The 25561-nt window shown below is 42.7% G+C and overlaps 2 protein-coding genes across 5 annotated transcripts in view; one reads left to right on the top strand and one right to left on the bottom strand.

Moving 5' to 3' along the window:
- matn4 (matrilin 4) overlaps nucleotides 1–22004 on the bottom strand; it is a 25674-nt gene extending 3670 nt beyond the window's left edge. For 2 of the 4 annotated variants that reach the window (XM_041945607.1, XM_041945582.1), the window contains exons 1-12: nucleotides 21866–22004; nucleotides 11582–11726; nucleotides 10551–10726; nucleotides 9645–9803; nucleotides 9050–9281; nucleotides 7362–7484; nucleotides 6210–6332; nucleotides 5509–5631; nucleotides 2643–2765; nucleotides 1897–2019; nucleotides 1412–1534; nucleotides 78–175 (exon numbers count right to left, since the gene is read on the bottom strand). In XM_041945607.1, coding sequence (XP_041801541.1) covers nucleotides 78–175; nucleotides 1412–1534; nucleotides 1897–2019; nucleotides 2643–2765; nucleotides 5509–5631; nucleotides 6210–6332; nucleotides 7362–7484; nucleotides 9050–9281; nucleotides 9645–9803; nucleotides 10551–10726; nucleotides 11582–11663 — 1485 coding nt within the window. In that variant the 5' untranslated portion in view covers nucleotides 11664–11726; nucleotides 21866–22004. The remainder of the gene's footprint in view (nucleotides 1–77; nucleotides 176–1411; nucleotides 1535–1896; nucleotides 2020–2642; nucleotides 2766–5508; nucleotides 5632–6209; nucleotides 6333–7361; nucleotides 7485–9049; nucleotides 9282–9644; nucleotides 9804–10550; nucleotides 10727–11581; nucleotides 11727–21865) is intronic. The other 2 variants (XM_041945590.1, XM_041945599.1) reach the window with 2 other exon arrangements.
- The window catches only part of rbpjl (recombination signal binding protein for immunoglobulin kappa J region-like), a 22038-nt gene continuing 14396 nt past the window's right edge, over nucleotides 17920–25561 (top strand). The window contains exons 1-2 of the mRNA XM_041945619.1: nucleotides 17920–18007; nucleotides 21771–21918. Of these exons, the coding sequence (XP_041801553.1) occupies nucleotides 17971–18007; nucleotides 21771–21918 (185 nt within the window). The 5' untranslated portion in view covers nucleotides 17920–17970. The remainder of the gene's footprint in view (nucleotides 18008–21770; nucleotides 21919–25561) is intronic.

Below are 25561 nucleotides of genomic sequence, written 5' to 3'. Positions count from 1 at the left end.
TGAATTGGTTCCATTATAGTCTGTTTTTGTTGTTGTTATTTGAATACTGCAGTTGTTCATATGAAAAGATGCCTCACCTGGTTAACAAACTTTTTGACCAGCTCGAAATTTTGCGGGCGGACGCTTTTGGAGCCGTCAATCAGAAGCACCAGGTCGATGTTGGCAGACTTGCAGGCTGAAGGAGAGAGAGATGGAAAAGAGAGAGCGAGACTGAGAATGAATGCAGACTAATGTTCACTCTTTAACGTTCACAGGCATCATTTCTGTTGTACAGCCGAACTGGACCCACATCACAGATACCTGCACACATGAGGAGGTGGAGGCGCAGTAATTCAGACACAATAACACCATCGCAGTTTTAAGTTTTCTCCTGTAAAATGTTTTTTTTTTTTTTTTACAAATTTTCTTTAAATTTCACAGAAATGTTTCATCAGAAATGTTTGTTATCACGTGTTTATGTTTAACAGATCTACAGTGGTGCACATACTGTCACTCCTGAAACTGTTAAGAAAAATAATAATAATGCTAAAAATCTTTGCAACAAAAGATGATAAGATAAGATGAAACTTTTTTATCCCCAGCCGCGAAAATTTGGGCAGAAAAATTCTTTGTTGCTTCTGTTACGTTCTTTTTTAAAATTAAAAAGAAAGCTTGATATTTTGCTACTGTTGTCATAGCAACAAAGGACATCTTGCAGTTATGTGTAATGGTTGGATCAGCGGTCTGCAAGGATAAATCTTGAACGGATGATAAATGAGGCTGCCTGCACTGCCGTGAGTCTCCACATGGGGGTGCTGTACGACGGTTACTGGCAGGCCCGCTCAGCTTCCCCTGAGGAAAGGAAAATTCAAAAGCCAGTTCCTCTCAGACATACAGAGCTGCTTTTAACATCAGCATGAGGGCTTCACTTCATCTCCTGAGAAATAACCCCATTCTGTTCTTGCTCTAATCGCAGCTCTGGATGCTGCTGCCCGTCGTTAATGCTCATCTGTTGACACCATGATGGATCTCAGTGTCATGACGTCAGGCCGTGTTGTCCTGATCTGTTATGGATTTGCAATGTTTTGATGTCGTATATATATATGAGCTCAGCGACACAGGTGATGCAGCACAGATCTGGGTTCATATCCCTTGAGATGGTTTTCTGTATCTGCTGTTTTTTTCCTGCAGGTGTAGACTGATCTCAGACGAATGTTATGACCTCCTGCACCTGCAACATTTAGTCTCACAGGACCTCCAGGATCTTAATCCTCCTGCTTGACTCTGAGTGATCAGACTGGATTATAAGGTGAACAGTGAACCTGGCCTTTTAATGCCCACTCTGGTAAAGTGTCTTGAGTTTGTACGTCAGCGACTGTTGATTGTTGAGTTGATTTTCCGTGAAACAGATGATTTATCAGGGTGGACTTACTGCCGCAGCTCTTGCCGTCCTCCTGCAGCAGTTGTCCCTCAGGACAGATGCAGTAATAAGATCCTGGAGTGCTCACACACTGGTGCTCACAGCCATGCTCCACTGTGTTACACAGGTCCATGTCTGCAAATCACAGTCAGTAAACACATGTTACACACAAGTACTCGTATGTGTGTCGTTCAATAAGCCATTACTTCCAACAAGGGACAGGCTCACAAAATGTGGCTGCTGATGGACGGATGATAAAAAACAGCCTTATTTCAGCTGTTTTAAAACTGTTTTAGAGACTATTTTCAACCTGTAGAGCTCCAGAGAGGTTAAAGAGACACAGTCAATGATGAGTGCACAGACACATGTTAGTCAAACAGCAGTCTATCCTTCAGATCTGATCCTGAAATGCGTTTTAAATCGGAGATGACACTCAGAGCATGTGCTGAGGAGAAGCTCATCATGCAGAGAAATGTCTCAGCGTGAAAGTCACTGACTTGTGCAGGTCTTCTTGTCTTTGTTGAGCTTGAATCCTTTGTTGCAGTCGCAGGTGAAGGCGCCAGGAGCGCTGATGCAGATTTGTTCACAGTCGTGCTTTCCCTCAGCACACAGGTCGATGGCTAAATAACACACACACAGACACACACACACACAGTATTTGTAATTAATGGTGCTGTGGAACATTGTGTGTGATTGTTAATGTTGTTCCAGAGGATCATGTAAAAAAGAAGAAGAAAGATGTCACTGTCCACATATTGGAGAGACAGCTGTGAGCTGCAGCTGCTCTCCCAACATATCTTTCAAATTAATTCATCTGTTTTGTTTTGTTTTTTGTTTTTTTGTAAATCAAAGTGCAAAGTCTCCAAACTGCTTCTTTACTCTGACCAACAGTCCAAAGATCCACAAGGATTTCTTTAGCAGTGACATGAAACAGAAACTGAAAAGCTTCACATTTAAGAAGCTGGAAGCAGCAGCTGCTTCATGTTAGTACTGAAGGCACAGACATTACTCACTGATCATCAAAGTGTTTGTTCAATCAGGAAAAATAAATGAATGGAAACCCACTTCAACCTGCTGCAGGATGGCTGCACCAGGAGCGATCTCCTGTCACTGGAGCGTGTGTTTACTGGAGTGTGCACACCTGTACCTGTGCCTGCAATGTGTGTGTGTGTGTGTGTGTGCGCGTGTGTGTGTGTGTGTGTGTGTGTGTGTGTGTGTGTGTGCATGCGTCGGCCTGACTAACGTGAGCAGGTCTTCTTGTCCTCATTGAGTGTGTATCCTTTGTTGCAGTCGCAGGTGAAGACGCCGGGCGCGCTGACGCAGATTTGATCACAGTCATGTTTCCCCTCAGCGCACAGGTCAATGGCTAAATAACACACACACACACACACACACACACACATAGAGTTAAAGTGTGTGTCTGTGTGTGTGTGTAATGCTCTGGTGAAAATGTATTTTCCAGGGACACTGCTTCATTTTTTTCTGTACATTTTTTATAAAAACACTCGTGAATATTTGAGCCAAAGAGCATTTTTCAGTTGTTAGGTCTTTGTTGGGTTTTACTTTAACACACTGGAGCCGTTTCAGCCGCGTTTTCCAGCCGTCGGACTCACGTCTGATGGAACAGAAATGCTCCTCTTTAAAAATGTAAGTGTATTATTTCTTGTTTTTTCTGTTTGTGCCAGCAGTGATTGTGTGTTCTCCTCTGAAATGGTGTTAGAGTTCCCTGATAAGTGCCCAAGAGAGGACAAAACAGAACGAAAGCCAAATATTAATTTCTAGAAATGGCAGTCAGTGTCCATTCATTAAACACTATTAGAGATCATGAAGATTATTTAAGGAATCTGTGATATTCCTTCTGATTCAGATGGGTTTCTTTGTGATAATAAGTGTAAATCTCAGACGAACAAGATATAAAATATAATTCATCATGTTTATAACCTGAATGGTGAATTCAAGTGTAATTTATGAACCAGCCGTTTTCAGCTGAAGCAGCGGTCCTGTCACAGTAACACGGTCGTGGTTTTTGGGTTGAACCTGATGTGTTTCGGCTTCCGGGTTGTAAATTGTCTTTGTGTCTCGCTCTGCAGGTGTTGCGCCCGGCTGCATGCATGAATATGTACAAACATGTTGGACGCGTGCATTCTCGTGCATGCGACGTGCTTGTTTGTGAACACACGAGTGGGACGGTGGTCTCGCTGTTTTGGTGCTAAATGATGGCGCAGCTGATACAGATCTGGAACACACTGTGGATGAGGGTGTTTTTGCTGCTGTGGAAGGTTTAGCACTCAGCAGTTACTGATAAACATTTTCAATCTGGCAATTCGGTTTTATCAACTGCTGATAAACCAAACGTTGCTTTTATCTGTTCTCAGCTTTACTCGGCCTGATCACATCACCCCTGTGCTCGTCTCCATACGCTGGATCCCGGTTAGATTTCTTTTAAACCTTTCACAGCTCCTAAATTCATGCCTGGTCTGTTGACCTGGTCTGTGCCCTCTCGAACATTCGGATCTGTGCATGGAGTCCTGCTGGTTCCTCCCAGGTCTCGGTTTATGACTGAGGCTGATCAGGCTTTTTGCTATTTGAGCTCCCAAAATGTGAAACTACTACTTCTGTCTGTTAAATCTCTTCTTAGAACTTTTCTTCTTGTGAAAGCTTTTGGAAATGTTTGATATATATTTTATTTATTTCAGTTTTTCCTGTTTATTTGATCTTATTCAGTTCATTTTGTTGTCTGTACTTCCTCTGTGCTCGTGTCTTTGGTCTTTTTCTCACTGTAACTTCCTTATTTTATCTTTTCTAAAGCATTCGTACGCAACCAGACTAGATAGGACAGCTCTAGAGCTGTCCTATCTAGTCTGGTTGCGTACGAACTGATGAAGCCTGCTCGGATGAGAGGCGAAACGTCTTCTAAGACAAACTGACGAGGTCCAGTTGCGAACGATTGAATGCCCTAAAGCTTACAATGACCTGGATGAATGAGAATATTCACAGGCATTATTATGAATCATTATTATGACCAAACACACACACAGAACACATCGATATTAAGGAACATAGCCGTGTTTTCCATGAATTTTCTGTCAACTCACCAAACTAATCAACTGCTGATGAAACCATGTTAGTAAAAGTAAAAACAATGTTCAGTTTTTCTTGCTGTCTTTGGTGAAATGCTGCAGTGGAAGCACTCCAACTAGCCTGATACAAAGAAAAAAGCTTTTTGCCTGCTCTCTACCTGTGTTTATCGGTGTATGTTGAGACATCTGCTCATGCGTTATTGCTTAGATTCAGTGTAATACAGTAAAGAGATAAACTGAAGCAACAGCGTCAGTGTTTAACTACAAGAAAAGGAAGCTGCACGTGAGTTCGTCTCTACAGAGAATGTAACTGTGCATTCTTTGTAGGTGTAGCTTCATCTGGGAGCCAGAAATCTCAACAAAGATTTGTTAAAGATTTGCACCAAGAAAGTTGCAGCCAGAGATGGAAATATGTCAAATGCATTCCCTTTTCAGAATCAGTTACCAGCTAACTGGTGTTTGCATACAGACAGGAAATGAGCAATGTTTGCTGCTCTGTTTTCAGGCTGTTTGCAGAATATAACAGTTGAATCACAGAGTTAAAAAATCTGATGGCACATTTGGGAAAAGGTTTACTCAAGTGCAGCCACCGTCTTGTGGGAGGAGAGAATATGAACCAACAATGACTACAGACATAATCTAGCAGGTTGATTCTCCCTCCAGTGCTCCTACATGATGATCTGGCAGAAGGTTGAATGATCCTACTTGAATCATGAATGTGTGGAATCGGCTCCATCAGGCCAAAATCAGGCAGTTTTGACTGTAATAAAACATTCTAATTCAATCTGATCCACACCTTCATTAAAGCAGTGGCAGACGTCTTGGTTTTGTTTTTATCTGTCTCATCAACAGCCAGTCCTCACCACAAAAACAGCCATAAAGGTCGACTGTGCAAGTAGATTATTACGAGCCATATTTACATTTATTGTTAGATGGCCTGTAGTGACCTCTGGTGGCTGTGGTTATTATGACAGGAGCAAAGGAGGGAGTCAGGTGACGTAGCACAAAGAGCAAGTATGTCCAACTTACCCCTGCAGGTCTTGCCGTCGTCCTGCAGCCTGTATCCCTGGTTACAGCGGCAGTGATAGCCATTGAGCACACTCACACACTCATGATCACAACTGTGGTTCCCAAATGAACAGTAGTCGATCACTGAGGGGGGGAAAGCAGCGAGGCCATAAGCGGCAGAGCAAACAGCGGCAGAGCGTGTGGTGGGACTGCATGTATGTTCCTGCTGTCTGACCATAAATCTGACCTGAAACAAGCCGAGAGCCCTGCTGAAGCAGAGCATGAAGAGCTTCGCTGCTAATAAAACTGAGCGACACTTTCTCTTATAGAGTGATCATACAGGTCTTCAAGATTTACCAATGAGCACAAAGCCAGGTTTTTCTCTGTACAGACAGACAGTACAGTGTTTTAAATCAGGCTTTTCTTGTACAACGGCCATGCACATGTCCTGATTAAAGGATGCTCAGTAAGTGAAACTGCTTCTTTGACAGAAACAAACAGCAGCAGGAGGAGCATCGCTCGAACCTGCACTCAGCACCATGAAGCAGCTTGTGAAGGTCAAAGCCATTTCAGCAGAATGAACATGACATGAAGTCCAGCCGAGCACCTCATCTTACTATTAAGCTTTGTCACAGTTTCTGTGTGTGTGTGTGTGTGTGTGTGTGTGCGTGTGTGCGTGCGTGCGTGTGCGTGTGCAGTAATGTTTTCTCTGTGAGACTAACTTGAGCAGGTCTTCTTGTCGTCGTTCAGTTTGAATCCTTTGTTGCAGTCGCAGCTGAAGGACCCAGGAGAGCTGACGCAGATTTGTTCACAGTCATGTTTCCCCTCAGCGCACAGATCTATGGCTGAAACACACACACACACACACACACACACACACACACACACGCAATTTAATGCCCATTAACATTAATTATGAATTAATTCATTATTTCACCCTTTGCATGCAAGCAGTTCTTGTTTGTCCGCTGCCAGGTTTACTTCAGTGTATTAGAAATATAATGTAAGTATAGAAAAGTCATTAGAAGCACAATTTTACTCTTTGTGCTTCATTTAAAGCATGTCTGACATATACTTAATACTACATATTATATTATACTGCATAAAAAGTGTACTTCTAAATAGATGTCATTAAGTTCTACTTAGATGTATTAAAAATGAATGCTAATTTCGCAGTACTTAAAGTGGTATTTCAAAGTAAAGTGCACATTTAAAAAGTGAACTAAATTATAGATACTTTTAACAGTAATAAAGTAAAGTTATTTTCAAGCTCTTTCTAATACACTATTAGCAGCTTAATGAAAGTGTATTTTAATTTCACTTCATTTGAAGTATATTTCCAACACACTGTCGATATAATACAGCTGTACTGCAGGTGTGTTTGAATGCTCATGAATCCTGATTTTCACTGATAGACTTCAGGACGCTAAAAGTTTGTTAAAGGTTTTGCCAATTTTGCAACTATTTACACTTCAAGTGCACTCAAGTATTACTGAAGTGGTACTCAAAGATTACTTGAGTCCACTTCAGTATGCTTGAAGGTGACAAAAACAGCACAAAGTGTACTTAGAACATACTACAAGAAGTCTGATTGAAGTATGATATTTTTTCACCTGTCATAGGCGAACAGAGACGTGATGCACGTTTTTAGATTCTCAGGATTCTCTCCTGAGAATCATGTTTTTAAATTTTCTTTTTCCTTGTCAAAGCAGTCCAGTAAAACCTGTCTGTGCATTCATGAATGACAGCTGATCAGCGCGTCAAAATGTAAACAAATATAAAGGCTAAGAAAAAGGTCACAGCCGTCTCTGTCCCGTTCAGTCGTCTGTGCTGTTCTTTGCTTCTGGTGTGTGATCTTTGTCATCTTGTGTTACCTGCACAGGTTTTCCCGTCATCGTTCAGGGTGTATCCAGGCAGGCAGAGGCAGTGGTAGGAGCCCGGCGAGCTCTCGCAGATGTGCTCACAGCCGTGATCCGACTCCAGGCACAGATCCACGCCTGCGGCAGAGACCACGTCAGAGTCAGCTGATCATCATCAGCCTTAAAGTCCCTGAGAGCTTCTCACTGTGAGTGATGGATCCCACATGAACAGGTGTGCTCATTTCACCGGAGATTTGTTGTTTTTTCTGAAGCAGACGGGCCTCAGCTGTTAAAAGCTGATTCTGTGAGACCCGACTGAGCAACATTTGAATTAATATCTATGACAGATACTAATTCAGGCCACTGTCAATCAAATGTGATCAAACCACACCCACACAGTCCCGATGAAGCAGATTACAGTTTTTAGCATGAAACTAGTCATAAAGAACAATTTAGGATTAAACGTAAACTTTTTCGTCTTTATTTCTTCTTTCATTCATGAATATTTATTAAACTGTCTAAATATTCAGTTTTAAATTTTTAGTTTGTGTTTTCATTCCACACATTCTTCTTCCTTGTCCAAACGGGCCGCCTACATCACCCACGATGCAACTCACCTGCGGATAGTTTCAGTCAGAGAATCAGGTGTGTGATGCTAGCAGCAGCTAATGCAGCCTGCAGCAGAGGCGAGGAGCAGCTACAGAGGTCTGGACAGCTCACTTCACCACATCAAATGATTTGTTTCGGTCTCAAACAGAAACTAAAGCTTTGATGCTGCAGACTTCACACACCTGGAGGCACACGCTGACGAAGAGTTCCCCTTCAACGTTAATTTGGTTTGATTAGAAACCAGGTTTTGAGGGACTCAGCAAACATCAAGTGTTATATTTCTTAAATTGATTTACTCTCTGTCTTAGACGTTTATCTGCCTTTTCTTTTCCTTTTCCATCTCCCATGAAGCGAAGCCAGAGGTTTTTTACTGCAGCCGTCCGCAGCACGGGGAAATATCTTGCACTTAAGGGATTTGAGGAGGCTGTTATGAAAAAGTATTAGGTTCTGTGAGGTTAGATGGGCATGGAGATTTTTTCTATTCAGCTGAGACATTCATAGTGTTTTTAATTACATAAAGAGTCTGGTGTTGCCCCAGATGAAGCCAACAGCATGAAATTTAAATTCCAGAGACTTGGCTGCAGGTTTTTTTTACTTGTCTGATGTTAAGGTGACTTCAAATGAAAGTTTTCCAGCAGTGGCACAAAATGTGAAGTTCTTTACTAGTTTCAGGGGAGATTTAGTAAAAATCTGATGTCAAATCCATAAAGAATTAGTCCTCTCGAGGGTCAGCTATTTTATGAGCTTTCCTTTTATCTGGATTTAATGTGGGAGACTGAGGATTCAACTTTTCACATTCCAGTCAAATTATTTCTTTTTGTAGAATTTTTGCTCTTTTCGTTTTCTGCACTCTCATAAAACTCCTGACAAGAAATACTGTCATAAAACCTGAACTCATCCAAACCGAGCCAAAGTAAACCACAAGCCAAACGTTATGTGATCTTGGTTGTGGATGACATGTTTGTCTTAACAGCCACTTTTACATCATCTTCTAAAGATGGTGATTTAAAATCGTTTTGGCAAATACGATGATGAAAAAACCAAATGTACAGTTTCTACAGTCGGTGAGGTCGTTTCCTGTCCTGCAGTCTTACCGCAGAGCTTGTCCTGGAACTGCAGTCCAAACTGGTGGATGAGATCGAAGGACTCCACCAGGAAGACGTGGTCTTCAAAGGGTGGCGAGGCCATGGCCCTCAGTGACGTCATGTCGGCTCTGGCCACCCCCACCGCGTAGATCTCAATGCCTTTCTCTCTGGCCTCAGCCGCCACCTCCGCCACGCGGTCCTGAGGACGTCCGTCTGTCACGATCACAGCCACGTTGGGGACCTGAGGGACAGAAAACCTCCGGATCAGAGCTCAGGTAACGCAGGAAGGAGGTGGTGTTAAATCCATGGAGACATTTCACAGATCACAGGCTCGAGTGTCAAAGAGCAAACAAACGTTTTCACAAGAAAAAGATCATATAAAAAGAAATGTCTTAAACCTTATTTACTGTCTACGTTATTTCATAATATGTAAGACACAAAACTAAGACAAATACTAGAAAGCTGAGACAAATAAATAAAAGCTGTATTTTTCTGTATGTCATTCAACCAAATCACTGTTCAACCAATCAAAGTCAACTGCAGAGTAGGAACTAAATGCATATTAAACTTGTAGTCAGGGACAATGTCCCCTGTCTCACGTCACCTTCGGCCGGTCTCCCTCCTCGGCAGTAAAGGCTGCGTTCATCACGTATCTGATGGCGAGGCCTGTCATGGTGCCCTGAGCCAGCGGAATGATCTGATTGATGCCTTTCACCATGGAGTCCAGCTTGGCGTGGGTCTTCAGAGAGAACTCACTGCGGACCTGAAGACCAAAGAGGAGAGAGGCAACAATGAGAGACAGCGTCCACCTATCAAATCATCAAAGTATCCTCCTCAGCTTCAGCATTAAACCTCAGTGAATCAGCAGGATGAAGAGAAAGTGTTCAAACACGAAGAAGCTGTGTGGAAATGAACTCCCTCTGATCTGAGACCAGCAGCTGACAGAAGATGTTTACATTTTCATAAAGCTGTGTGTGATTACTGTTGGTTTAACAGGTTTCATGTAAAAAGTGAATCTTAATAATGATGATAAAAATAAAACTTTATCCATATCATTAAAAAAGATGCACACAAAAGATAAAAAATACAAAGAAAATACGAGAAAAAACATTGAAGTTATAGAACTTACTTTTTAAGAAAGAAACCAATGAAAGAGTTTAAAAATCAATTTACTGAACGGTGCATAAATAAAAGAGAGCAGTTAGTAGCTTGCTAACATGCTAACCTTTGCTAACTAGCAGTCAACACAGTACAGCTGAGGCTGATGGGAATGTTTTGCAGATATTTGGTCATAAACCAAAGTACTGGAAAGATTTAAATGTTGACGGGATGAAAAGTTCATCCTGACGGGAACACGAACGTCTGAACCCCCTTTCATGACCTCCATCTGGTAGCTGGACTGAATGAAATGTTGGACTGACTGACTGACAGATGCTGACACAGCTGAAAACACAGAATAACGATGAACCACAGCATGGATGAAGATCTGGATGATCTGCTCCGGCGGTACCTGGCTGGAGTACTGAACCACTCCCACTCTGGTGGCGTTGAGTCCAATGTCCAGAGTGTCAAGGATGTCGATCATGAACTTCCTCATGGTCTCAAACTCATGTGGCCTAACGCTGCGGGAGCTGTCGATGAGGAAGACCAGATCCACCGGACCTGATTTGCATTTCTGCTCTGGACCTGGAAGGAGGAGCAGAAACTGTGATTTTAATCTGTGTGTCTGACACGTGCAGGACAGGACACTTTTACCTAATCAGATTCTCTTTGCAAAATGTTTTGTTTTATATTTGGTAACACAAGAGCTCTGTTCTTGTCTAAAATCTATTCAGTGAATCACACCTCTGCTCTGGCTCACATGTTCTTTCATTACCAAAATTAATTTTTCAGGTGTCCTTGTAGGCGAGTGTGTGTGTTTCAGTTTTACATTTTTCTTCGGTTAGGCAGCAGCAGAGTCTTACTTTCATAATGTTTACCTCCTGAACTCACCTCTCCCTGTCCTCAGCTGCCTGTTTTTGTCTTTAACTTTCAGCATCAGCGTGAACACACTCTTGTGTTGTAACATCATCTGCAGCCATGACCGAGGTATGAGGTGAGCCTGTTTGATTTGTGTTTGATTAAAGCACATCCAGGATTTCTTCACAAAGGCTGGACTCAAACTGAGAGTCTGAGCAGAACAGACTGTGTGCGATTGTTGTGGAATCCGTCTTTAGTTTCAGACAGACATGAGCAACGGCTGCTTTTAAAACGTAAAATAAATATGCCCACTGCATCATCTGGACACATGACATCAGTGCCTCTGTGGAAAGTCACGATTCACGTGCTCGTTCAGTTCAGCTGCGGCGTTAAAGCTCACAAGCTGTGATGTTTTTAAAGATGTCGGCACCAGAGGAAGCTTGTCCTGTAGTTTCTTCTCTTCCATTTCTATTTCTCTCACAACTTACACCTCTTAACCAGAGAGAAGGAGCTAATAAAACCACTGTTTGTCTTTTGTCTTCATCCTTTCCCTCTTTTTTCCCACAGTCCTGGTAGACTGACCTGCTTTTGGCCTGGCGGTGGCGAGGACGGCCAGGGTCAACAGAATGAAGCCGCTCAGTCCTCGGAGCTGTCTCATCTTCATCCTGACGATAGTGATCTAGCAGACCGGTCGCTCACAGCTGGACTCGGCTGGAACCGGATCAGACTGTGAGGGGGGAGAGATGGCGGGTGAGTAGGAGGGAAAGCAGAGAGAAATTGTGGTGAAGTGGTCGGGAAACACGAGAGGAGCTGAGTTTATGGTCCTTTAGCAGGACACAGAGTGATGCAGCTTCATGGCTGATTTATGCTTCTTTAGAGGTGAGTTCAAAGAAGTCCAGACTTCCAGGTCATGTGTTATTTTCACAGCTTTTTAATAAGTATGTGAACCACATAGTTCATTTTTCAGCTTCAGCTTTCTGTGCTGTTTAAGCTCTTATGTGTGTTGTGTTCAGATCACATCCCGTGTAATGTCGCCCTCTGCTGGTCATCTTTTTTTTAGGCATTTTCGGTTAATTGTAAACAGCGAAATATTTTTCAATATTTGGACGGCCATGTTTCCGCCATGTTTCCAGGGACGAGCAGTCAGTCAGAAACCATCACTGACTGACGTTTAGTTTCTGCTGAACGTGACCACAACTTTTCCTGAGTGCAGAACATCAACCTTCTGTCACTCGATTTGTTTCAGTATCACCACTGAAGGCTGTGCAAAGGATCGTTTCATGAAAGAAAATCAACCATTTATAAGAAGAAGGCTACATCCTATCCAGAAACCCTTCCACTTGAATCTGCTAGCTCGACCACTTCTGTTTGTTTTTCCCTTCGAGCGTCCCATCAATCTGTTGAGAACGATTAGAGGGTGTAGAAAGTTCAGCACATTCCTGCCCTGTGTGTGTTCGTAAAGGATGATGATGTCGATGGAGGGCTTGTGTTGCAGAGGGGCATTCCAGTCCTGCCCATCGTAAAACACTCGGCTGCAAACACCTGGATCAGGTGCACAGCGAGTCCTGTTAATAGACGGCTGTGGATAAACACACACTCGGGCCCTAATCTGCCCGTGTGCAGTCAGGGTCCCTGCAGGCTATCAGCCGGCCAGCAGCAGGGCCGTGATGATAATGTCCTGCATGTGTTTACACTCAGGGCACGCGGTCAATTCAAACAGGCGCCCTGAAAGCCACCTCTCTTCCTCAGGTCCACAGAGAGGGGTCCTGCAGGGGTTTATCTCTGTCTGACGGCAGCCGGAGTCGTAATGAGTCAACAGATGTGGACGAGCACAAAGACTCTTTTCTCTGTCAGCGTCTCTGTTCGTCTCGTTGTCTTTCGTTCTCCCATCCACATGTTTTCAGGAGCGTCTCTGTGGTGAGCGGAGGGTCAGCCAAACATTTGCAGCACATTATTCATGCTGTCACCTCTCAGGCTGCAGCGATGCCTTCTGCGTACTGAAGGCACTGTCCTCGCTCTAAGTTTAGTCCAAGGCCTCTTATACACCTATTCTTCACATTCAGCTCAGATTTTACTGATCGATTCTAACAGACTTCACTGCACTGAAGGGACGCTTTCCCCTTACAAACCCTTCGTACCAGACTATAAAACAAAAGGCAGCTGTTGGTGTTTGGCCTGAACTCTCCCAGCCATCACATCAGGTGGATCTGTTGAACTCTTTAAAAGACACCTGAAATATCATTTTCATGCCAGGCTTGGATATCCTGTGGTATCACGTGGACTCTGTGTGCATGTTTATATGTTTTTGTCGTTACCTCCAGCAACAGGACGTGTTCTTCGGTCCTGTTTATTAGTTAGATAGCAGGAAAATCTACTTACACTTAAATCTAATAGAATAACATAAAGCCCTGAGTCCTAGGTTACTAGCTTTAATTTAGCCCTTATCTTAATTTAGCCCTTATCTTAACATGCACAGTGTTGGTACAGGACCAGTGTGTGTGTGTGTGTGTGTGTGTGTGTGTGTGTGTGTGTGTGTGGCACAAAGACTCCTCAGTATAACTCTGCAGCTAAATGGCAGTATAGCCAAACCTCCACCCCCAACAGCCTTTTCCTGTCTCCCTCTGCAGCCGCTCACCAAACAACAATCTACAACCGTCCTGCTGCTACTGAGCACGTGCACCACACACACACACACACACACACACACACTGCTCCCCCTCAGCGTGGGTCACAGACCGACATATGTTCTATAATTATCCACAAAGAGCATCATTGAGCTCAGACTTCATATTTTCTTGTTAAACATTTCATTGACTGGCTGCTGCTTGTGGCTCTGAGCCGTTAACAGTGTTTCTCTTGCTGAGCTGGTAAATATAGAAGAGGAGATTTCCTTCAGTTAACACTTAAAACTAATTTAAACAGCGTCTGCTCTCGTGCACCTTTGACCGTCCAGTTAGTTCACCCACAAATCTTAAATGTGATTTTATTTATAGAACTAAATTATTTGGTGCAACTGCTGCTTGAAATTACAGGATGATTAACTGAGTGAGCTTATTACTGATGTTTAATCTGAAAGCATGTGTTTTAAAAATAAAGTCCCTGAAGAAAAGCAGGTGAATGCAGTTTGACGCCGTCCTGCAGCGTTGGCCGAGCGAGTTGTTAGAAAGGAGTCACAGAGCTGCAGCAGCTGTTGGTGTTGGCATGCATGTGAGGTTACCACGACAAATGAAACAGTGGCTGTTTCTTAAAAGGTCTTTTCAAGTTCAGGCAGTAAAAATAAACTGCTTGACTTCCTCCAGCAGAGATTCAGACGGGCGACGATCAAACTGAAAATCAGCTACGAGCATCAGCTGCATGAAGCTGAAGCTGCTGACGATGAACATTTAATGAACGATGAACAAACTTTACTGTTCATTCAGTCAATCAGGCTGCAACTCGAACAGCAGCACCCTGCGACGCTGAACGCTGACAAATATCAGCTCTGGAATAGCTGTTACTGCTGCCCCCTACAGACCAGGACGTGTTAACGCACGTTCTCACTCTGCAGTCAGAGGACGAGGAACTCCAGCATCACTCTGTGAACACATTATTCCCTACAAGCTGATGCATTAGACGAGATGCAACAAGTCATGTGTTAGAGGACAACTGGTCAACTACTGTTGAATAGTCTGCTGATTATTTTCTCTAAAATTGTAAAGATTAGAAAATATAGATACAAAAAAATAAAATATAATATTAAATATTAAAATAGAATAGATTATATATATATATATATATATATATATATATATATATATATATATATATATATATATATATATATATATATATATATATTTTAATGTGCCAATCCTCACATTTGAGAAGTTCAAATTCAGGGAATGTTTTGGTATTTTTGATTGAAAAATGTCTAAAATCATCAACATTATCAAAATAATTACTAACTGTCTGTTGATTGATTAATTGACTCGGGCTGTGACGAACGGTTATTTTCGTTGTTGATTAATCTTTCAGGTATTTTCTGGATTAACTGATTAGTTGTTTGGTCTGTAAAACGTCAGAAAATGGTGAAAAATGTAAATCAGTGTTTCCCAAAGTCCAACATGACATCCTCAAACAGCTCGTTTTGATATTCAGCATTACTAATTAATCGATAATCAAGATAGCTGGCGATTAATTTAATAGTTTAGTCTAGTCAGAGAGCTAGACTAAACTCGTCTACAAACTGTATTTGCACTTCAGACTCATGTTGTTTCTGGGACGCATCACATTTCAATGAGAACAGATTATTTCTCATCAATATTTGGATCAGTTATTGTTCTAACTCTCCACAGTCTTTCCATGAGTTTGACTGATGCGACTTCAGTCCATCCCTCTGGCATCTCACATCAGCTTAAACAAAACAAATCTCCTCCACTGAATTTCTAAACATGAATAATTTCACCATCAGTCGCAGTTGGCAGTCATTGAATCCAGCTGCAGCACGTATCAAGTATGCCGTTTTGGAACGGTCGCCACCACTTATTTATTATTTGTCGTTTTTCTCCGTGCTGCCTGATAGAAAACACAGAGTCCTGCTGTTTGTCTTCATCACTGTAATGTCTTTAGCAGCCTCTGACTGCAAACAGACGCTGCAGGTCACTTCAGTCTGTAGGATAAAGGTGGTTGAAGCTAAAGTGGGAATTTTTGTTTCTCTGAGGGCACAAACTCAACAAAATCAACCCTGTTGAAATAAAGTGTTGGGCAGTTAGCCGACTTCCTCAGCTACTAGTTAAAAGCTTATTGATCAAATTTATTTTCGCATTTAAAGGAATAATTTAACATTGTGGGAAAAACACTTCTTCCCTTTCTTGGACAAAGTTAGATGAGAAGATTGACACCACTCTCAGAGTTATCTGCTCCATTCACAGCTAGCACCAGCAGCAGGTTAGCATAGCTTAGCATAAAGACTGGAAACAGGGGGAAGCAGCTAGCCTGACTCCACCAAAAGATAACAAAATGTGGCTAGCAGCAGATCTAAAACTTGCTAATTTACAGTTTATATTTTGTTTAATACAAAAGCTGGAGTCTAAAAACATGCTTGTTTCAGACCGTTACTTGGTCTTGGGACCAGAAATTAGTCATTTTCAGTTTTTGTTTTGCTTCAAACACAATGTGCAGACATGCGAGTGATATTTAACTTGGCAAGAAAGCAAATAAGCACATTTTCCCTAAATGTCAAACTTTTCCTTTAAAGTGACACGATGTTAGTTTTGAAAGAACAAATAACAAATTCTTCCTTTTTACAAATGAAAATTCATGAGAAATAAAATACACCGTGGCTCAAATTAAAACACTGCTGATACAGCGTTAGCCTACTTGGCTGCTATGACTAGTAGCATGTGGTGGCTAATGCTAATCTTGGCAAACTTTGGATGAGGACTCTTCTGTACTTGTGCTATTGTTAATGTCCTCTTAAGGCATTCACCAGTCATTATTATAATCATTATGTGCTTATATCATCTTTCAAATTACTGTGAGGGCATCAATGTAAAAGACATGTGGCAGTTCTGGTGAAAACCGGCACAGTTTGTGTTCAGTCAGGGTGTCCAGGGACGTTAGAAATATACTAATCCTACATGTAGGGGCTTTAAGGAGCCATACGGGCCTGTGTATATACATCACTGATAACCATGTTAGAAGTTTCTGCAGCAAACGTCTGTTTACACGTCAGTTCTAAACACTGTAAAGACATTTAGAGCCACTGGAATCAATTACAGCATTATTATCAGGCAGGACACTGTTTGTTAAAAGCACAGTTTGACTCTGGATTAATAAAAAAAAAAGTCTTTATGGGTGTTTTGAGTTTTATGCAGCCTGTATTTCTGCCTGACAAAGTTTTTTCCCCCTCAGGTTTAGATCATAAATAACACAGCGGTGGTCAGAAACAAGAAACCCAACGCGGTGTGCACACGCTTGCACCAGTGGGATAATTTGATGAAAACAAAATGTTACATAAATGTACGAAAAATAAAAGTATGGATCAGCCAGCAGGTATCTGCAGTGTTTGCCAAAGAGAAAGGTGTGTGTGAGAAACCTGCAGTCCAGCAACAGGTGATAATCTCTTTATCCACACAAACTGAGCGATACAGTAATGTGCACACACACACACACACACACACAAGCAACACCAGCGGTCAGATAACAGATCCGGGATGGAGTGCAAACATGTACACACACATACACACACTTCAATATGTTCTCCACCAAAGCCTCTAACTGCAGACTGCAGGTGTGCTGGAACATTGTGTTTGCTGGTTAAGCTGCTTCGTCGACTGACTGACTGATGGACATCTGACAGTGACGCCATGAGGATGATGAAGCTCTGAGGTTAACGTGCATCATTGCAGCATATGGAACATCTGGGCTGGTAGAAACTGAACCTGCAGCACAGTAAACCAGCATGAGAAGAACGGACGACGAGCTGATTTCAGGTCAGCAGAACTTATTTCTTGTTATTTACTGTATTGACATTGAATTTTAGCTTTGTGCATAAACTGGAGTGTTTTCACTTCATGTTCAAGCTCTCCTGGTCTGTTCTTTGGGTCTGTAAGAAGTTTAAAGCCGCGATGCATTCGGTCTTCAGTCGGACAGATTTGTTCGTTAATAGTGTTGAAGATGAGTTTACACACACACAGTTTATTCAACAGCACGGGGACGTCTGATTTCAGCAGACCATCAAGCTGCAACACAAAGCCAGCTTAATGTTTAGTCAACAGCTGCATGAGTTGAATTATACAGATCTCAGACTTGAAGGCTTTGTTTTATTCCCCCATAACAAGTTCTGCCAGTTGTGCATTTGCTTGTCCAACCAAGTCTGTTGTGCTGCTCTGTCACCTGATCTGTGTTAACGGTGCATTTATCTTAAAAACAGTTGTGACAGCAACCATGGACCTGAGGGACACCCCGTCTTAATCTCAGCAGAGGCCATTATGGATGAGTTGGATGTTAGGGAAGACAACGGCAAAGGTGAGTAGAAGATGAACCATCCTATCGCTGCCGTTAGATTCATGAACAACGTGAAGTGAAGAGTTCGTGAAACTAATGTTGTCACAAGTCTGCAGCCATTTTTGGCACAGCACTACTTTGAGCTAAATGCTAGCATCAGCATGCTAACATGCACATGTGATGATGTTAACACGCTTAGCTTAGCATGTTAGCATGCTAACAGTTGCTCTTTAGCAATAAGCAAAAGGTACAGCTGTGGCTCAAATGTCATTATTTGTTCATAAACCAAAATGCTGGACAAGTGAAATGCTGACCTGATGATGGCGCTAGATGAAAAAGTAAGAGATCACAAAGCTATTGTGATTCATCCTGACGGGATCATGAATGTCTGACCCGCAGATGTTGAGATGTTTCAGTCTGGAGGAGGAGATGGACTAACTGACATTACCATCCAGATAATGAATGATGCCACCAGCAGGGCTGAAAATGTTTCAGACTCACTGAATAACTTCATTAACAATAACAGAAGATCAGGCCGCATAAAACCGTTCAGGAAGTGCAGGAAGGAGCTTTAATCACGTCACCAGGCTTTATTTTGGTCTGACAAACTAATGTGGAAACTAGAAACCAGGGGTTAAATGAGGACTAAAAATACATGGTAATTATATCTTATTAACTTTTTTCACACGTTATCAATCATCTGACCCCTGATAACCATCATGTGACCTCCCGCCGGGGTCGTGACCCTGGGATTGAGGCATGCTGACAGGTGACAGATATTTGACCCTGTTGTTGGCGTCCCGTTGGAAACTCTCTGTGCTTCAGTTTGTCAGAGGCAGGAAGACTTTAACTTAATGATAAAATATTTTAGAGGTATTAGTGCACTCAAGTGTTTTCAGTGTGCATGCAGTCTCCACAGAAGGTATTTACAGAAGCCACTGTTGTTGTTAATCTTCAGCTTGTTTCACTGCTTCTTGACAAAATGTTCCTGTTAAATCAACCAGAAACAATGTATTTTGCTCTGAATTTGTGATCTTGTGTGATTGGACGTGATCCTCCGCTCATGTTGAAAGGGAAACACTGAGATTAAAGCAGCAGGTGAAGCAGTGAGGTGTGGAGAAAAAGAAGTTGGAGGCAGGTAGGTCAAGACGTGTGAGTTACATACACAAAGTAGTCTTCTTCTCTGTAGTTTGATTGACAGGCTGGACTCACACTGAGATGATAATAAATCCGCTCTGCAGCTCAGATTGAGGCCATATGTTCATACATACTGTGGCAACGTAAAGAGCAAAAAGGTGGACAGGCTGGAGGAAAAAGACAGACAGGAGAGAGCAGTGATGTGTGCAGTGAGACAGGCAGAGGGCTCGTGGTCGGTACTGTAGGTTGTTTGGCTTTTGAGTGACAGCTGGAGCCCATACTGAGATGTAGACACAGCACTTCTTGTTAGTAGCTTTAGATTGGAACCAGATGTTGACTCTGCTACTGTTAGCAGTTCCTCTGACTGCCGGACTGTTTTACTGACTGTCTACCTGCCTGCCTGTCTCACTGACGGACTTCCTGTAGACTGACTGTCTCTCTTACTGTTGGACTGCTTGATATCTGTCTGCATAGCTGACTGTGTGTACCCATAGACTTTGACTGTGGTGTGGATCAAACTGATGGACTTCAGTCTAAATTCATCTGCTGGCTAGTTGCTGATTGCCTGAAGGGACCAGTGTGCAGGATTTAGGTCCTATGTGCAGGATTTTTGGTGTTTTTCGTGGCCACCGTAGGGGAGGGTGAGGCGAGGGGTGTTCAGTTGGTTGTATTCTGCAACCTCACCACTAGATGGCTCTAAATAAAAATAACACACAGGGCGTTTAGGCAGCAATAATTTGCAGTGAATTCTGGGTCAATCCAAACTGTTTCCACGATAAAAAACATGGCTGACCGAGCAACTGTGTCAAACTGTTCAGCTCCCTTCGGCTTCTTGTAGCAGGTCTCAGTAGTCCAGCTCAGTCCTCAGTCAGGGTTCAGGATCCAGACAAACATGACCGACGAGGTCCTCGCTGCTCGATATTTCCTGCAGGTTACTGCGCTGAATTGCTCCACACCATTAACCTTTGTTTGGTGCCACTGGACAGCAGGTCTCACTGACTGTTACTATGGAAACGTCGCTCTTTCCATTTTTTGTGATAATTCGATTTCCTTTTTTTTTACTTTACATTTTTATTCACAAATTGAAGATGTGCATAAAAACGGGGAAGAAAAGTCGAAATATTGCAAAAAAATTGACTGATAAAAACAAAACGGAAACAGGTTTAATGAATAAATGATGACGTACATCAAACATGTTACTGAAGCTTCAAGTGACGAGCTGAGAACATCACATCTGTGAGGAAGATGAGGAGACCGTAAGCTTCCTCACATTTACACATGAAACTAACAGAAACGTCTGATTTCTGTCATGATTTCCGTCATGATTTCCATCGTTTGAGCTTTGGAGCTTTTAATTACATCATGTCATCGTGCTCTCTTCTTCTGCTGTGGTTTAAAGGCAGCTCGCTCCAAAAACTCTTTATCTTCATCATGGATGGAAATGCACGTCAAGTCATTTGTTTCTGGAGGTTCATTTACTATTTGGATGGAAACTTCTTTAAAGGTCTGAGTTAGCCTCAAGGCTGGCTAAGTTTTTAGGTTTAAGATATTTTTGTGAAACTGTATTAGACTGTAAAATAAAACACAGACTGGCCTAACACCAGAGAAACTGGGTCTGCACTGCCTGTCTAACTTACCCATCTGACTGTCTGTCTTCCTGTATAACTGACTGTCTGACCAGCTGCCTGTGTGACTGCCTACGTGTCTCTCTGCTCAGGCTGATCTGTCTGTCTGCCTGAATGCTGCTTCTGACCGCCTGCACAGAGCATCACCTCCAGGCAGCCAGTGTGAACCCAGAGCATCACCCTCCCTCCCTCCCTCTCACTCACTCACATCTACTTTAAACCTGCCAGCAGCGCCTCAGATTTTTCTCACTTCATGTTAAAGTTAAAGGAAAAATATGTGACATAGATATGACTTTATTTTAAACATGCACTTTAGTGCCATAACTGTGCAACAATGTAAAACAGTCAGTGAAAGCTTCTGTCTTTATAACCCGAAACGAGACCAATAAGAGGAACAAAGATAAATGTCTTAACAACAAGCTTTGTCGAATATGTAGGTGTTATCAACACTAACATTAAAGCTACAGGTTTTGACATTTGTCAGGAAAACCTCTTGAAGGTAGACTTGAAGTTAGAAACAACTGAACGCTGAATGATTATTTTCATCACAGATGAATCTGCCAGTGTTTCCTCAAGCAGTGAGTTCATTGTTTATCTATAAAATGTCAGAGAAAAGAGAAAATGCTGATTCTAAGAGTCTAATGTGACATATGATGTATGATATACATACGAATACAAAGATATTCAGTTTACTGTCATTTAAGACCAAGAAAAGCAGCAAATCATCACATTTTACGAGATGGAACAATGAGGGTTCGGCATTTTGTCTGAAAAGTGATGAACGATTATTTTGATATTGATCGCTAATCATTTCCGCATCTTTTTACACTCAGCATTTCTATTGATGGTCTGATAATGATTTGCACTTTGCGCCACCTCCCAGTCCTGCTGCAGGCTGCTCAGCATTAATATCACCTGCTTCTCTGTGCTTTCAGGTAGAATCTGGTGCTTCCACTGCTGCACCTTTTGATCTCTTTTCAAAGCGATCTAACAGTTTATCTGTTTTTGTCCCGTTCTGTCAGAAACATCGACGAACCAGCCAGGATACCCCCCTGCCGACACCGCTCTGTTATACCCCCCTCCTCTGTCCCCCGACACGGTCAGCCCGCTGACTCACCTGGGGACGCTGCTGGCCGGACACGACGCACCGAGGACCGGCGGATGGGACAGGTAAGGCAGGCAAAGCAGCTGGAAAATCAGCCTCCGCAACAACAAGTCCCGCAACACACACACAATGTCCCGGGTTAGGAAAGGTGAGGTCACGGTTTGCTGGACTTTATCCCAAATTGTTTTTTTTCCAGAGAAGCCCTCACTGTGCCGCGAGGAATCAGCGCCTGGACGTGAAAATGCGTTCAGCGCGGTGGGATCGCTCTGTCTCTGCCGCTCCGTGACCTTTCCTCGGTTTTACTCTCTGGTGGAATGAGGTGGTGGAGGGATGGTGTGTAGGTATTAAAATGGCAGGAGGAGAAGTGTTCGTGAGGGGAGAGACCCCACCCCCCTCGCCTTTGAAATCCGAACAAAGGGGAGTGAGAGTCGGAGGTTTGGAGAGGTGAGGTGGAGCCGCGGCGCACGGGGCGCGTCGTGGCGCACGAGTCAGGGTGGCATCACCGACCAAACTCTGTTCAAGCTAAAGGTTTAAATCGTTAAATACTCGCGTAAATATAAACATGATGTTAAAATTTCCCCTTAATGCTACAGTGGCTCTTAATCGTGTTTATCTCCGCGGCTGGATTTATCTTCTCCTCAGGTTTTATTCACATTGAAAAATATTCAATTAAATCATTACATGTCATCATATTTCCACTGAAACCTCTCCAGAAGCATCACATAACATTTAACCTCCCTGTGGAAACATAATGAGGATGTGTTCAAGATATTGTTTTTAATGCATTGTATTAGTTGACATGCATGTACCAAACACACACAGACACACACACACTAGTAAGTCATTACTTCAGAATGGACCACCACAAAACTTACAACCACAGACAGAATGTGGCTTTGAATGTTGTATTTCAGGTTTATCTCATCTGATAGCTCATCAGCCAAATATAGAAACATCCTTTCATAAGACACACACCTGGTTTAAGTGTGTGTTCAGTAATTAAAGCATTCACTACATTTCCAGCCAGCTGGATATTGTTGGTCTAGTGACACACAGAGTGATGTAATGTGGAGCTCTCAGATGTCACATTTCAATCAAACACTGTGCACCTTCATGACGTTCCCTTTATTTTATTTCATTTACTGTCATTACGTTTCTGTTGGACTGACTAACTACTGCTTTACTTGAGTGGACGACAAACCTGCATCACGTTACAGCTTTCCTTAACTGTGATATCAATCAGGATTGCAAAAAACAGGCTTAAAACAAAATGCATGTGCTGGAGGAAATGAACAGTCGACCCAACAGTTAGAGTGTCTGTTAGTACAACCCAACGCTGAACACCAAACTGCTACAATTAACTTTCTTGAAATAAAAACTGTAAAGGGTCAAAGTTCCAAGATGAAAACACGGAAAACACCCAAAAACAAGTTCACAGCTGTTTGAATCTATGCAGTGCCATAGATGTGCATTGCTGCACCCCCATCCTGACTGACAGGTCATCATGGTAGCAATTTGTCAGTGAACGGCAGCCACGATCTAAAGCTTGCTCTGCGATATTGTCTATTTTAATATAAATGGGAAAAATTAACATCATGCTGTATCTTAGATGGTGTGAGCTGGTGATTGAGACCATCAGCTCATCAGGAAACTGTTTACTGAGTATGACGACAATAGAACGACCACAGTTTTAAGACACTTCCACTTCAGAGTCTGTGGTCTGAATGGCGAAAGCTATGACTTCCACATAGAGATGAATGCTACGTCCTCCATGTCTGAAAAGGCGTTCAGCAGGAATCGGGGTGTAAAGAGCGGCTTCTCGTGTTAAAGCTGCTGCTGTTGCTCTATGAGGGCGGGACGTGTTACTTTGCTTTGGAGGGGGACCCTGAATGTGACCCAGGCTGACGAAGGTTTCAGAACGTGTCGTCTTCGTCCATTTTTACAACGCTGACACCTGTTGAGCTCACTGACAAACCTAATGATGATTGTAGTCATTACTACCAGAACAACCTCTGGACCAGAAGATGTTCTTCTTTGGAGGTGAAAGTGAATTCCTGTCCACCCCTCCCTGCTTTCTGTCTTTGTCCATTCTGTGTTCCCAGTGTGAAATGCCTGAAAGTCTGAGCTCCCGACACACTGACCTTTGACCTTTGAAGAGGGGAAGGTCTAATTTAGACTACTGCTGGCACCCTGGTGACTGCTCACACACACGCACACACACACACACACACACACACACACACACACACACACACAGCCAGTCAAGTATGAACCCTGAACTGTGAACTGTGGAGGGAGTGTGCTGGGTCAGTGGGATCCCCCTCATATATGAACAAAACATTCAGTATACAGCTCACCAAGCAGACTTTCCTGCCTTACAAGGAGCAGGCTGCTCTCCTCTGAATCCATGTACCACTGCATGATGGCAGGAAAATGGGAATTCACCTAAGTTTTGTCTGGAAATAGACAAATCGTGAGTTTGCTGATTGTTTTTTGTCCAGCCGTTCATAATGCATCTAGATGAAGGCATCTGGACTAATGTAGATTATGTTGCTCTGCAGAACACAAACAAAATGTGCCACAAACTATTGAACAGGTATGAAGTTTGCACCTTAACCACTCAAGAATAATATATCCTAAAAAGCAACGCTGGCACTGAGAGCTTTGTTGTGTTTCTACCTCAGCAACTGAATTCACACTAGTTGAATGTGCACATAGACTGTGAAAAACATGGATGCAACTCCACCAAACTCCTGTCTAATCCAATAATAATCAAAGAGGTGGAGTATGGGTGGAGCTGTGGCGAGTCAAATGAAGTCTGGTCACTGAAACCTAGCAGCTAGCTGCCACTCAAAGCGGTCGTACCCACAATTTTACATGCAACTTTAAGCTTTAATATAATTCAAATGAGTCACTTATATAAAAGTTTATCCACTGTACAGTCGTCATGAACGGTGAAACCTGCTGTAAAGTTGGACACTTTAATAAGGGGGGTCTAAGAGGTCTAACTGGCCTCTGGAGCAGCCTCAAGTGGCCATCAGAGGAACTGCAGTCTTTGGCTTGTAAATGTTTGTTTTTTTCTGTTTCAATCTGTACTGATTTGTTCATAAAACTCAACCATTCATCGCTGCGTCTGAATCACCAGTTGCTGGTTATGCCCCCATGCCAGTTTTTTTTTCCCAGGATGGAAAACTCATGATCACTCTACTCTACCTCTGATTGGTTCTTTACTTTCATTAGTTCGGTTAGGTTTAAGCATGAGGAGTGATGATTGGTTAGGGTAAGAATATCACGGCAAGCCAATCAGAGGTGGAGTAGGGCGGGTCACGCCTTCATCACAGTAGGATTCATAAATGAAACAAAGGGCGTGAACGTGACTCTCGTGGAAGTTCATGATGTTCACGTTCATCAGTTACAAACGGATACGTTCAGTTCACGGTTCTCCACAAACACGAGGAGGTTCAATGCACGACGCTGACACAGATGTTGTTACAGGTCAACACGCTGCAGAAGGTTTATTTATCTTCTTCATGTAAAACGAGACATCAGTTCATTCTGTTCAGCGTGATTCTGCTGAACCTGAAGTTTGTTTAGTTTGGGTTTTATGAGCAGAGACGAACGGGGACCCTCGTGTCCTCGCGTTGACCCACTTCTGCAGGAAGTGTCAGATCAGCTGTGTGTCCTCTGTGTTGTGACTGTGGTGTTATT

This window comes from Chelmon rostratus, chromosome 2 (genome assembly GCF_017976325.1).
Source record: "Chelmon rostratus isolate fCheRos1 chromosome 2, fCheRos1.pri, whole genome shotgun sequence".
Classification (NCBI taxonomy): Eukaryota; Metazoa; Chordata; class Actinopteri; order Chaetodontiformes; family Chaetodontidae; genus Chelmon; species Chelmon rostratus.
The sequence above is the reverse complement of the archived record's forward strand: the minus strand, read 5'-3'. Positions and strand labels throughout refer to the sequence as shown.